This window comes from Martes martes (genome assembly GCF_963455335.1).
Source record: "Martes martes genome assembly, chromosome: 10".
In the NCBI taxonomy this organism is placed as follows: Eukaryota; Metazoa; Chordata; class Mammalia; order Carnivora; family Mustelidae; genus Martes; species Martes martes.
Window position 1 is genome coordinate 94988773 of NC_137898.1, and position 12409 is coordinate 95001181.

Sequence of the window (12409 nt, forward strand, 5' to 3'; positions counted from 1 at the left end):
CCCCCTGCCTCTTGCCCCCCTTCCGCGCGTGGTCTAGATACGCCCCTCCCCTTTTGACAAGATGGCGGCGCCCAGCTCTAACGCGCCTCGCCTCTGGGTCTGGGGTTCCAGGCAGCGTTTGGGGAGTGTCTTTAGTCTCGCCTCAAAGCCATTTTGTTCGGCCGCTGCTGCGTCTGGGACCATGAGTGCCCAGCGATTAGCGGAGAAGCTCCGAGCCCAGAAACAGGAACAAAAGACGAAGAAGCAGCCGGTGAGTCCAAAAGGACCACAACTCCCAAGAGGCAGTACGTTCCCCGGTTCTCCGGCTGGGAATGAGGTGGAAGGGTCCGGACAGATGTTAAGGAAATGTGGAGGATCTGTGGAAGAACGGGGAGAAAGGAAAGGGAATAATCAGTACGGTACCGTATCTTCCTGCGAGCTGGGTCTTTGGCTCCTGCCCGCCTCAGCCCTGAGCACTGCATGGAGATAGGTAAAACAGACATGCACCGCCGCTCTCAAATTTTTCGGGGAAGGCGCGAGTCCAAAGCAGAAATAGTCATTCCCAACCCAAATTGTCACCCAAACTTATTGAAAGTCTTCACCAGTCTTTTCCTGGCGCTCCTTCTCTCCCCGTAGGTGCCCACAAGCCCTGTTCAGCGGAGAGTTCAAGAACTAGTGCGGTTCACACAGCAGCTGCAGCGAGTCCACCCCAACGTGCTTGCTAAGGCACTGAGCCGAGGGATTGTGCACCAGGACAAGGATCTCGTGGTCATCAATAAACCTTACGGTCTCCCTGTGCATGGTAAGGACCACGTGGGAGAGGGAGGGGGGGTACTTCTGTTTTCACTACAATTAGGGACAACTCTGACACATTCCTTGTGGGGCTCGAAGACTTGCATTCAAAATAATTAAGCTTTTGTAGAGTACTATATAAGGCACTACTGAAGACAGAGATTTAAAAGACAGTCTCTGCATTCCAAACATCTGGCAGTCAGCAGTGATTTCTGGAATGCACTGTGTCCAGACCTCCATGGGAATTCTTATAGAGAAATACTAAGGCTGTGTGGTTCTTGTCTTCGTGTTATGTTCCATCAAAACTGGGAAAGAAGAGGGGCGCCTGGGTGGCTCAGTCGGTTATGTCTCTGACAGCCCAGTGTCAGGCTCCCTGCTCAGTAGGGAGTCTGCTTCTCCCTCTCCCACTGCCCCTCCCCTCTGCCCATGATACCTCGCCCTTCCTCATTCACTCTCTCTCTCTCAAGTAAATAAATAAAATCTTAAAAAAAAAAAAAACCAGAAAAGAAGAAATGACGTATAAGTAAAACGTAGATAGCACTTAATATATTAAGGTTCAGATCATTTCTCCTTCCGACAATGGCACCACTATATTTTTGCCTTTATTCACAATTTTCCCACATTCACTAATTTTTATAAGCACTCTGTTTCTATTTTTGGCCTATAAATCTCTTGTGGATAACGTGTTCTGGTAGTTTATTACCTTCTATAAGTAATGGTATCTCCATGTAATGACTCTGAATTTCCTGCAAGGGTCTTTTTTTAACCGTGGTGATTTATTGCACATTTTTGTTCACATGATCCAGAATATAATTTCATCAGTTAAGTCCAGACCAAGGAAAATTATCCATCTTCATTGAACAAAGATCAGAAAATCTCAACCCACAAGCCCAAAACTGCAACATAAATCAGTCAGCCACCTCAAGCCATGAGTGGAGACAGAATAACCTTAGAAAAATCAGATTTTATACTATGCATGGGCAAAGATCAAAGAAGGACCATCTTAAACATGCAGAAACTCCAATCACAGAAACCAATATGAAAACTAATTTAAAAAAAAAAAAGAGGGAGGCAGAGTTTCAGCCAAGGCAAAGATTAAACTGCTCTATAGAGAGATCTATACTATTGAAAACATACACAGAATCCACACACACACAAAAACACATATAAACCTGGGGGTGCCTGAGTGGCTCAGTTGGTTAAGCATCTATCTTTAGCTCAGGTCAGGATCCCACATGATCCCAGGGTCCTGAGATTGAGCCCCGAGTCAGGCTCCCTGCTCAGTGGGGAGCCTGCTTCTCCCTCTGCCTCTCCCTCTGCTCGTGCTCTCTCGCTCTGTCTTTCTCAAATAAAAATCTTTCAACAGACCCTGCATGTAAACCTATATAGAAGATAACTTCCTTTGAAGAGTTTATAGAAATTATAAAATATAGAAGACATTCTATATAAAATTATAAAAAGTGCCAAAAGATACATGATAAGTTATGTATTCATGATAAGAACTTAAAAAAAAATAAAAGAGAATGTGTGTGTGTTTATGTGCACAGAGTACCTAATGAAACTCCAAGATGCCTGGAACTTAATGGACATTGAAATATTTCTGAATAAATGTTGAATGTAGTTGTCTAAGACAGCTGGAGTGAGATAAGAAAGACTGATAGAAAGAAAATGCAGGGAAAGGGATTTATTGGGGGAAAAGGCATAGTTGTGCTAAAAGAATGCTTTTTGGGGAGGTATGGAGAAAAGCATAAAGACAAGGAATTAAGTCAGACATTGCCAAGTGTTCTGTGTATTTTCTTTTTCTGTCTTGATCTTTTTCTTCCCCTTCCTCATGAGATAATTATTATCCAGATATTTACATTTTATAGATGAGAAAACTGAAAGTTAGAAAGATTAAATCATCTATTCAGGGTCAGTGGCTAGTTAGGCCTAGAATAGAACTGAGTAGCATCTCACCTAAAGGTTATCTTCTTAGCTCTTCTGTAATGGCTCAGGAGAGCCTCACAGTCTTGTATTCACCCTTGAGTTTACTTGGCAAATTCTCAAACCTTTGTTTATATAGTGAAATATCAGAACTCCTCATTTTGATTGCTAACTTTATTATGAATGTGCAAGTACATTAATAAGTGTATATATATATGTCTGAGGAGCAGGCCACATGCTGTAGGCCAATGCTTCTCAGACATTATGAAAAGGCATGTGAGTCCCTTGGGCATCTTGTGAAAATGCAGATTTTGATTTAATAGTCTGGGTTGGGAGCCTGAGATTCCTTTCCAGCAAGCTCCCTGGGCGTACTGACATTGCTAGTTCCTGGACCACATTTCAGAATAAAGCTCGTGTAAACATTGACTTTCTTCCCAGGTAGAGTTCTTTGGTGGGATCTTTTACTGGCCACTAAAACCTGTGACTCTTCCCTTTGTAGGTGGCCCTGGGGTCCGGCTGTGCATCAGTGACGTATTGCCCATCCTGGCAAAGATGCTTCATGGCCACAAGGCAGAGCCCTTGCATCTGTGCCACCGGCTGGACAAGGAAACCACGGGTGTAATGGTGTTGGCCTGGGAGAAGGAAGTGGCACACCAAGTGCAAGAGTTGTTTAGAACCCGTCAGGTGGCAAAGAAGTACTGGTATGAAGCCCATCGCCAGTGGTAGAGTTGGTATAAACGAAGGCATCCTTTTATCTCATTGTCCATTCATACAGAAGGACTTCCTTTTAAGAGAAGGCACTGTGCTAGGACTTACGGGCGTATGAAAAGAATAGGAAAGAGATAAGTGCTTAGGATCTTGGAGTCTGTTGGAATAGAGATTCCTCATTGTGGTTGTACATAAAAATTATTGAAAATTAATTACACTAGTAATACATGATCTCATTCCTTTGGTAAAATTGTCAAAAAACAAAGATAAAGCAAAAAATTCTTGGAGAATCTACCCACTCTGTCGTTCTAGTCCCTTCCCTTGGGATAGTTTGGTTTTTATTCCTCTGGTCCTTACTCAATGTATTTATAACATGTCTGATATATATAGTGTGTGTGTGTATTACATTGTACACTGTACACTGTACTTTTTTTTAAGGTTTTATTTGAGAGAGAGAGTGAGCACAAGCCGGGAGAGCAGCGGGCAGAGGGAGCGGGAGAAGCAGGCTCCCCGCTGAGCAGAGAGCCCAACATGGGACTTCGTGCCAGGACTCCGGGATCATGACTTGAGCTGAAGGCAGACACTTAACCCACTGAGCCACCCAGGCACCCCAACACTGTACTTTTCTTTTACCACCTAACTGTGTCTTGGAGATCTTTCCATGTTAGTACGTATAGGTTTACCTCCATTTTTTTTAATAGAAGAAAGACAGATGAACAAAACTGAAACCTACTCCTGTCCTCCATCAGCTCAATTTTCTTCCCCAGAGGAGATCACTGTTCTAGTCTTGTGTAAACTTCCTGTATACAGGGCATGTATAAGTGAATTATTATATGGCAGTGCATTTTGCACTGCTTTGCATCCTGCTTGATTTCACTTGGTATATCTTGGAGAGCATTTTGCATGTGCATTTAGAGCTCCATAGTATTCTGTTGTATGGCTGTATCATCATTTCCTTATTGATGGACATTGAGTTAACTTCCTGTTTTTCAGAGTCTGTTGCAAAGAATACATGATTATATCTTTAAGACAGATTCCTAAAGATGGAATTGCTAGGTTGAAGGGTATATGCATTTAATATTTGTTTTTTGTTGGTGGTGATGGGTTTTTTTTTTTTTTTTAAGATTTATTTATTTGAGAGAGAGAGAGTGAGTGAGTGTGAGCACACAAGCCAGGGGAGGGGCAGTGGGAGATGGAAAGGGAGAGAGAATCTCCTGCAGACTCCCAGCTGAGCGTGGCGTGGGGCCTAACACGGGGCTCCATCCCAGGACCCCAAGATCATGAGCTGAGCTGAAACCAAGAGTCAGATGCTTAACTGACTGAGCCACCCAGGCGCCTCTCACACATTTAATATTTGAATAGTTACTATTATTAGGTAGGCCAGGTTTTCCTCCCACTAGGGTAGTGAGGACCTACCTCCCCCTACAGCTGACCAGTGCATTTTTGGGGTTTGCCACTATGATGAGGAAAAAAAATGTTTTCTATTTCCCTGTGTATCAGTGATGTTACTTGTCTGCATGTTTATTGGGTTCTCATGTTTTTTTGAGTTTCCCTTTCTGTAAACTCTCTCTTTCCTTTGCCTGGTTTCTGTTGGGCTATTTATTCTTTTCTGTTTGATTTGTAGCTACTCTTTTTATCTTTTCAAAGTTAGTCCTTTTTGTGCTACAGATTTTGCAGCTACTTTGTGATCCTGGGAGCCTTTAAAAAAATCTCTATGCCAAGACCCACCCACAGAGGCCCTGATTAATAAGTCTGATGGGTATGGGCATCTGAATTTGTTAAAAGCTCCACAGCTGACTCTGCTGTGGAATCAAATGTAAGAGCCACTGTAATAAGAGATTACAGATAATGGCAGAGGTTTAGCATAGTAACTAAGCTCAACAAGATCTGTGTTCTACTGTCAGCTGTGTTGTTTACCAGCATGGGTCCTTAGGCATGTTCTTAAACGTCTCTAAGATTTGTCTTCATAGGAAAAATGAGAATAATGGAGTTGAGGAGAGAGTTAAATGAGACAGTACATGTGAAGTGTTTGACATAGTACCTAGTTCATAGTAAAAGCTGAAAGACAGAAAATTGAGACTATCATTATGTATACTAGTAATCCAGATGTAAGTCTATAAAAAGTGTTGGGGCACCTGGGTGGCTCAGTCGGTTGGTCAGCCGACTCTCGATTTCGCCTCAGGTCATGCTCTCAGGGTCATGGGATCAAGCCCCACTTTGGGTTCCACGCTCAGCAGGGAGTCTGCTTCAGGATTCTCTCTCTCTTCCTCTGTCCCTCCTCCTGCTTGCTCATGTGCGCATTCTCTCTCTCTCCAGAATAAATAAATCTTAAAAAAAGATGTTATATTATTTGTGAAAATTGTTTATGAAAGTTTAGACTTGGTAACCATTCTATGGAGGAATTGAAATCCGTTCATTGTGTGTTGATGAATGAACAGGATATGATAGACGAGATGGAGAACTGTGTTTTAGATGGCGGGAATGCATACACACAAAGGACGAAAGCACGCAGTGTAGTTTGGAGTGGGGAATGGTGACAGATAGTGCTGGAAAGGTAGACTGGAACCTAGTTAATGATGGCCTTAAATACCAGGTGCACAAAGTAGAAGTTAGCAGTAGAGCATAGCAGGCGACTGATTAACATCTACTGGCTTACTATGATAGCAACTTGTTATGGTTATTTGTTTGAATCTTCTTCTTCTTCTTCTTCTTTTTTTTTTTTTTAATTTGACCAACAGAGATCACAAGTAAGCAGAGAGGTGGGGTGGGGGGGTGGGGAAGCAGGCTCCCTGCTGAGCAGAGAGCCAGATGCAGGGCCCCATCCCAGGGCGCTGGGATCACGACCTGAGCGGAAGGTAGAGGCTTTAACCCACTGAGCCACCCAGGCTCCCTTGTTTGAATCTTCTTACTAGACTTTGAATTCCTTGAGAGTGGGGATTTTGGTCTCGTTCATCTGTACAGAACTAGTACCACCCTAAATCAATGCCTGATTATATTCCTGGAGTATGTAGCAAGTGAACATTTTTGAGCAGTAGTGTTGTGTCATTAGGAAGAGTGAGCTAAGCAGTTAAAACTCAATTTAAGGGGCGCCTGGGTGGCTCAGTGGGTTAAGCCTCTGCCTTCGGCTCTGGTAATGATCTCAGGATCCTGGGATCGAGCCCCACATCGGGCTCTCTGCTCAGCAGGGATCCTGCTTCCCCCTCTCCCTCTCCCCCCCACCCCTGCCTGCCTCTTTCCCTACTTGTGATCTCTCTGTCAAATAAACAAATAAAATCTTTAAGAAAAAAACAACTCAATTTAAGTGTGATAAAATATATCAGATAGCAGCCCAAACTGCCACCAGCCCAAAATGAGGTGTCCAAGGTGTGAATTGTTGTGGGAGTGGGCTTCCATTCTGTGATAGGCCACCCAGCAGGACTCCTTCATCATTGACCTAGAGGAGGCATAAGCGTAAGGACAGAAGAAAGGGTCGTCTCCCCATCTCTGACATGATGAAAGGAGACCTCCAACAAAATGTTTATTGAGTTATGGGGGTTGTTTCTGTGACTTTGAGCCGAGTTCCCCTGTTTGTCTACCTGGCAGATCGGGCAGGCGCGGTCCTGTGACTTTTTCATTCCATTCATTCATTTACTTGTTCATTCATTTCATATGCAGTCAGGACTTAACCATCTTTTAAAAAACAGGATATAAAACCATATTATCCTCATTTCTTTTTTTTTCTTAAAGATTTTATTTATGTATTGGACAGACAGAGGTAACAAGTAGGCAGAGAGGCAGGCAGAGAGAGAGAAGGAAGCAGGCTTCCCGAAGAGCAGAGAGCCCAATGCAGGGCTCGATCCCAGGACCCTGGGATTATGACCTGAGCTGAAGGCAGAGGCTTTAACCCACTGAGCCACCCAGGCGCCCCTACCCTCATTTCATTTTAAACTATACATACTCATTTTGGGGGGCACCTGGGTGGTGCAGTTGATTAAACGTCCCACTCTGGGTTTCAGCTCAGGTCATGATCTCAGGGTGATGAGGTGGAGCCCAGGCTCAGGGCAGAGCCTGCCTGGGTTTCTCTTTCCTTCTCCTACTGCCCCTCCCCCTCACACGCACTCTCTCGCTCACTCTCTCTCAAATACGTAAATCTTTAAAAAAAAAACCAAAACTATACATACTCATTTTTAAAGGCTGGAAGGAAAGACCACGTTATTAATATAATTTTTTGTTTTTTTCCCCCAACAGTCTATAATTAGCATATATTACTTTAGTAGTAAAAAGATGTGTTCCTAAGAGTAGTATCAAGCTCTCAGGCTAAGTGCTATGACAGCCTTATGACTTGGGATGCTCCATTCTTAAGAGCTGACCACAGTAGAGCAGAAGGTCCAGTGTTACAGCCTCTAAGTAGCCAAATCTGAGGAGCTCCCCCCTCACCTCATGGCTTAAGCCAGGGTCTGTGTGTTATGCCCAGGACCATCACGGTGCGCGTCCCTATGCCCCCGGCAGGAGTCGTGGACATCCCTGTCATCGAGAAGGAGGTGCAGGGTCAGCAGCAGCACTACAAGGTGGGTGAGCTGTCATCCCCAGGGGCTCGGCTTTTCTGCTCTTCCTTTGCAACCGTGTCTTGATTTCTTTGGCGTCAGATGACGCTGTCCCCAGGCTTCCGCATGGAGGATGGGAAGATGGTGAGAGCACGGAGCAACCGGAAGGCACACACAGCTGTGACTCAGTACCAGGTGCTCAGCAGCACTCTGTCCTCCGCCCTCGTGGAGCTCCAGCCCATCACCGGTGAGGCACCACCTTTCTGCTGGGGGATGGCAAGAGCCCAGGGCTGCTGAGCCACGTCCAGGGCCTCGCTTTGGGTCCTGCCCTTCTTCCGAGCAGCTGGTGCTGTGAGAGGGCTGGGATTGCTGCTGACGTGTTTGAGAGTGTGCCTCTGGTGCTAATCCGAGGCTGGGAGCTCCAGCGGGGATGGCTGTTTAAAAATAGTAGGTAGCAGAAAGATATAAATAGTTTGCTTACATTTATTTAAAAATCTGCAAAGCGATTTCTCAAGAAAATTAAACACAGAATTACCATATAATCCAGCAATCCTCATGGGTATCTACGCAAGAGAATTGAAAGCAGGGGTTTGGAAAGATCTGTGTACAGCAGTGTTCATGGCAGCGTTATCCCCAGTAGCCAAGAGGTGAAGCCAGTCTGCATGGCCACCACCAAATAAATGCGTAGACAAAGTGTGTGGGCAGATGATGGAATGAGTATTTCTTGAAAAGGAAGGAAATTCTGACATGGGCCACAATGTGGTTGGACTTGATGCTAAGTGAAAGAAACGCAGAAGGATGAATGTTGCATGATTCCATTTATGACACACCTAGAGCACTTAGATTCAGAGACCAAGTAGAATAGTGGTTACCGGGGACCGGAGGAAGTGGGAAGGAATGGGGAGTTGTCGTTTAATTGGGCCAGAGTTTCAGGTGGGGAGGATGCTTGTGCACTCACGCTCTCTCTCTCTCTCTCTCTCTCCCCGCTCTTGTCCGTCTCAAAATAAATAAAATCTTTCCAAAAATGGTTAAGATAACATTTTATGTTATGAATATTTTGCTACAGTGAAAAATGTGCAAAGCACTACCATTTAGCATTCTATAATAATGTTATCTAAAAAAAAACAAAACAGGGGTCATTAGGTGGGTCCCCCGGGTTAAGCCTCCGACTCTTGATTTCGACTCAGGTCACGAGCTCAGGGGTGGTGAGATTGAGCTCTCTTTCCCTCTCCCTCTGCCCCCCTCCCTTGCACACCTGCGCTCTTGCTTTCTCTTTCTCTTGGTCTCAAAAACAAAACAAAAGTTAAGCAGGGAGAGATACCAAGTGGATGATAATGGTTATCTGTAGTGGAAAGGGAACTGAGGGGGAGGGAAACTTAGAGTCTTAACAGCCTGTGTGATTTTATTTCCTACCAGCTTACAATTTGTTCTGTTCTTTATACTTTGCTTTTCTTTATACTTTATACCTTGCCGGCTTTACTGTGCTTCAGTTAAATAGGGTTAGAAGCCGAGTAACCCACAGTGTGGTTTCTATAGCTGCTCAAGTTTTCTCTCTCTCTCTTGTTGTGAAGGAGTAAAACATCAGCTTCGAGTTCATCTCTCTTTCGGACTGGATTGCCCAATCCTTGGTGATCACAAGTACTCAGACTGGAATAAGCTGGCCCCCCAGGTGACCCCAGTTTGTCTGTGCAACAGCTAAGGTGGGGGGAGCTTACGCTTTTCCCTTGTTAAAGCCCGACGCGAATCACCGCAAGGATGTATTGAGTGTACTGTACTAGTTACCCAAACTAGTCACCTCGTGTAGAGAGAAACAGCTGCTGTTCTCGCGGAGCTGCGCAGGATCTTTTCGCAAAACCCTTGGGCTTCATTTGTTTGTCTCGGGTTGTGTTAGGAGGCTGGGGACAGGCGGGGCGAGACTTTCTGGAGGCTTCAAGCAGCCTTTCATGCTATTGGTGAAGATGGGTGGGGACACTTGTTTACCTCTTGTTGTTATAGCCCATTCTCTAGGAAGGCCAGAGAACTGGCTGATAAGAGTTTCCCGGGCCTGGTGGTTTTTCTTTCACCTGGGTTCCAAACCCTTCTTGGGAGTGTCCCTGAAGCAGGCTGTCCACCGCTGTGCCTTCCAGGGGAGTTAGTGGTGGTTCCTTTAAGTGGAAAATGTCTGTCCCTGTGTGCTGCTCAAGGACGAGCTCTTGGCCTGGCTCTCAAGAGGCTGTCTTGTCTTTATACAGAAGCTGTCTCTTGGTACCCTGAAGAAGCTGGGGCTGCACCAGGCAAAGGCCCGCCACATCCCCCTTCACCTGCACGCGCGCCAGCTGATTCTGCCGGCCCTGGGGTCCAGGAAGGAGGAACTCAGCTTGGTCTGCAAGCCTCCTCGATTCTTCGTCTGCTCCCTGCGACGCCTGGACCTACAGATGCCAAGTCAGGATCAGAATGGGGATGACAAAGCCGGACGTGAGGGCGCAGTGAAGACTGCTGGGCTGTTTGGCCCCTGAATCCTTCATTTTGTTTCATGGACTCTGCTAACTTCTCACTTGGGACAGACTCCAGAAGAGCCAGGTGTGGGAAGTGGAGGAAACCCAGCTGCTTCCAGGCCTTTACTGGACACTGAATCCTACTTACTGAGACACTGGCCACACTCTGGAAAAGCCTTCGGGAAGTCTCTCTGCCTCCCAGTCTCCCTGCCCAGAGGGAAGAGAGCCCAGGACCAGGCAGACTGGGTCCATAATTGGAAAAGGAGAAACTTGAGCACAGAATCTGTGCTCGGAAACTGTTTACGTCCAACAATAAACGCCTTGATCTATCCGGAAGGCTCCGGTGGTTGGAAAGAGTGCGTGGCGGTCATCTGACTGCTGGAGAAATTCAGAAGCAGTTAGCCACTGTCCTCATGGATGTTCAGGATCTATTAGCAAAACCTCTCTGCTCCACTTGTTTTGTCCCAGATTCTGCAGACCCGTCGGAAGGCAGGATTCTCTCCAGCTGCAGTGCGGAAGCCTTATTGCGGTAGTGACTAGAGCCTGCAAAGGGGTGTTGGAGAAGCGAGAAAAGCAGATATGAAGGCCGGCTGGCCAGCGGGCCCTGGTGGGGAGCACACACGGTCCAGAGAGGGCAGTGGTTAGCTCCAGCTCCACGCTGCTCTGCGGGAACAGGTTTTCTCTCTCTCTCTTTTTTTTTTTCAGAGAGTCAAGAAACCCAGATGCTCTAGAGTCTTGAACAGTGGGGGGGGGGGGGGGCTGGGGGGCCCCGACCCCCCCTTGTACAGTCAAAAATCCATGTGTAACTTTTGACTCTCCCGAAACTTAACGGGTAGTACCTCCTGTCAACCGGAAGCGTTACCAATGACACGAACAGTTGATTAACACGTATTTTGTTTGTTCTGTGTATTATATGCTGTATTCTCACTCAGCCAGAGAAAAGACGTTATTAAGAAAATCATAAGGAAGAGAGAATACATTTACGGTTCTGTGCTCTATTTATCAAAGAGAAATCCAGTGTATAAGTGGCCTGCGCAGTTCAGACCCGTTTTTGGTGGATCAGCTGTATTTACGGGAAAGCTCCAAGTGTATTAACTCACTAAAATGAATGTGTAAAACACAGCTGTCCCCAAACCCAGGTGGTCACCAGGTCTGCCCTGTTTCCCTCTAGAACCCCTCCTCTGAGGACGTGCTTTCCTCACTAGTCCCACCCCCACTTCTGAGCACCAGCTTCACTCCCCACCGCCTCAACTAGCATAGAACAGTTCCCACCAGAAACCAGAGGGGAGTCTTGAGACCATCCCCCCGTCCCTAGGGTCAGGGCAGGGCAGGGTGGTTCTGACTAGGACAAGGACACACAAAACACATCCTTATGTTTTCTCAATCTGCTGCCCTTGGCTCTCTGGGCTTCCGGACTGCTGTTAGCCAGAGGGCCTGGTAGAATATACAGAGACTCAGCCTTGTATCCAGGCATGCAAAGCATGCCATGGCGGGGGTACAGACCCCGTTTCCCCAGTGGGGTGGGAAGTGCTGCTTGGTACACTGTAATCCCAACACTGACGACCTGGGATCAGGCCAAACCACAAGTTAGGGCACGGTGTTCCACAAGACTCCTCTCCAGACACCAGCTGCAAGCTCGGGGCTTCCCAGACAACCCCCCACCCTTCTGCTCAGCCTAGGGGAGGAATGTTTCCCTCAACCTGTAACGGGTTCAAGGGGGTAAAAGAGCATCAGGCTCCAAAGGCCCCAAACAAGCCTGGTTCAGCCCCAAGGCAGAGAGACAGAGGCAGAGAGGAGAGGTGGGGAGACAACTGGATTTCTGTCAGTGAGGACAACGCCAGGAAGACAGCAGCTCACGTCACAGACTGTCTCTGAAGTGCCGAAAATACTGCAGGTTTAAAGGAGAAAAATGTGGGACAAAGGTCGGTGGGTCCGTAAGGGTAGGCAGTGAAGGTCAGGTTGATTGTTGTCTTGGCGTCAATCACGTGGGGTCTTGGTGGTATCAGGACA

General features: G+C 46.4%; 1 protein-coding gene across 1 annotated transcript; it reads left to right on the forward strand.

Annotated features, from left to right (window-relative positions):
- Positions 1–49: 49 nt before the first annotated feature.
- On the forward strand, positions 50–11377 carry RPUSD4 (RNA pseudouridine synthase D4). Its single transcript, XM_080817767.1, has 7 exons — positions 50–250; positions 616–781; positions 3194–3395; positions 7856–7949; positions 8028–8172; positions 9497–9594; positions 10157–11377. The coding sequence occupies exons 1-7, from the start codon at positions 62–64 to the stop codon at positions 10418–10420; spliced, it is 1158 nt and encodes a 385-aa protein (XP_080673893.1). The 5' UTR covers positions 50–61; the 3' UTR covers positions 10421–11377.
- Positions 11378–12409: the final 1032 nt, after the last annotated feature.

What these genes read in the sequence shown, in the direction of transcription:
- RPUSD4 (XM_080817767.1), top strand. Translation starts at nt 62, where the DNA reads ATGGCGGCGCCCAGCTCTAACGCGCCTCGCCTCTGGGTCTGGGGTTCC. An exon ending in AAAAGACGAAGAAGCAGCCG is followed by an intron (nt 251 to 615) that starts GTGAGTCCAAAA and finishes CTCTCCCCGTAG; the next exon opens with GTGCCCACAAGCCCTGTTCA. An exon ending in GGAGCTCCAGCCCATCACCG is followed by an intron (nt 8,173 to 9,496) that starts GTGAGGCACCAC and finishes CTTGTTGTGAAG; the next exon opens with GAGTAAAACATCAGCTTCGA.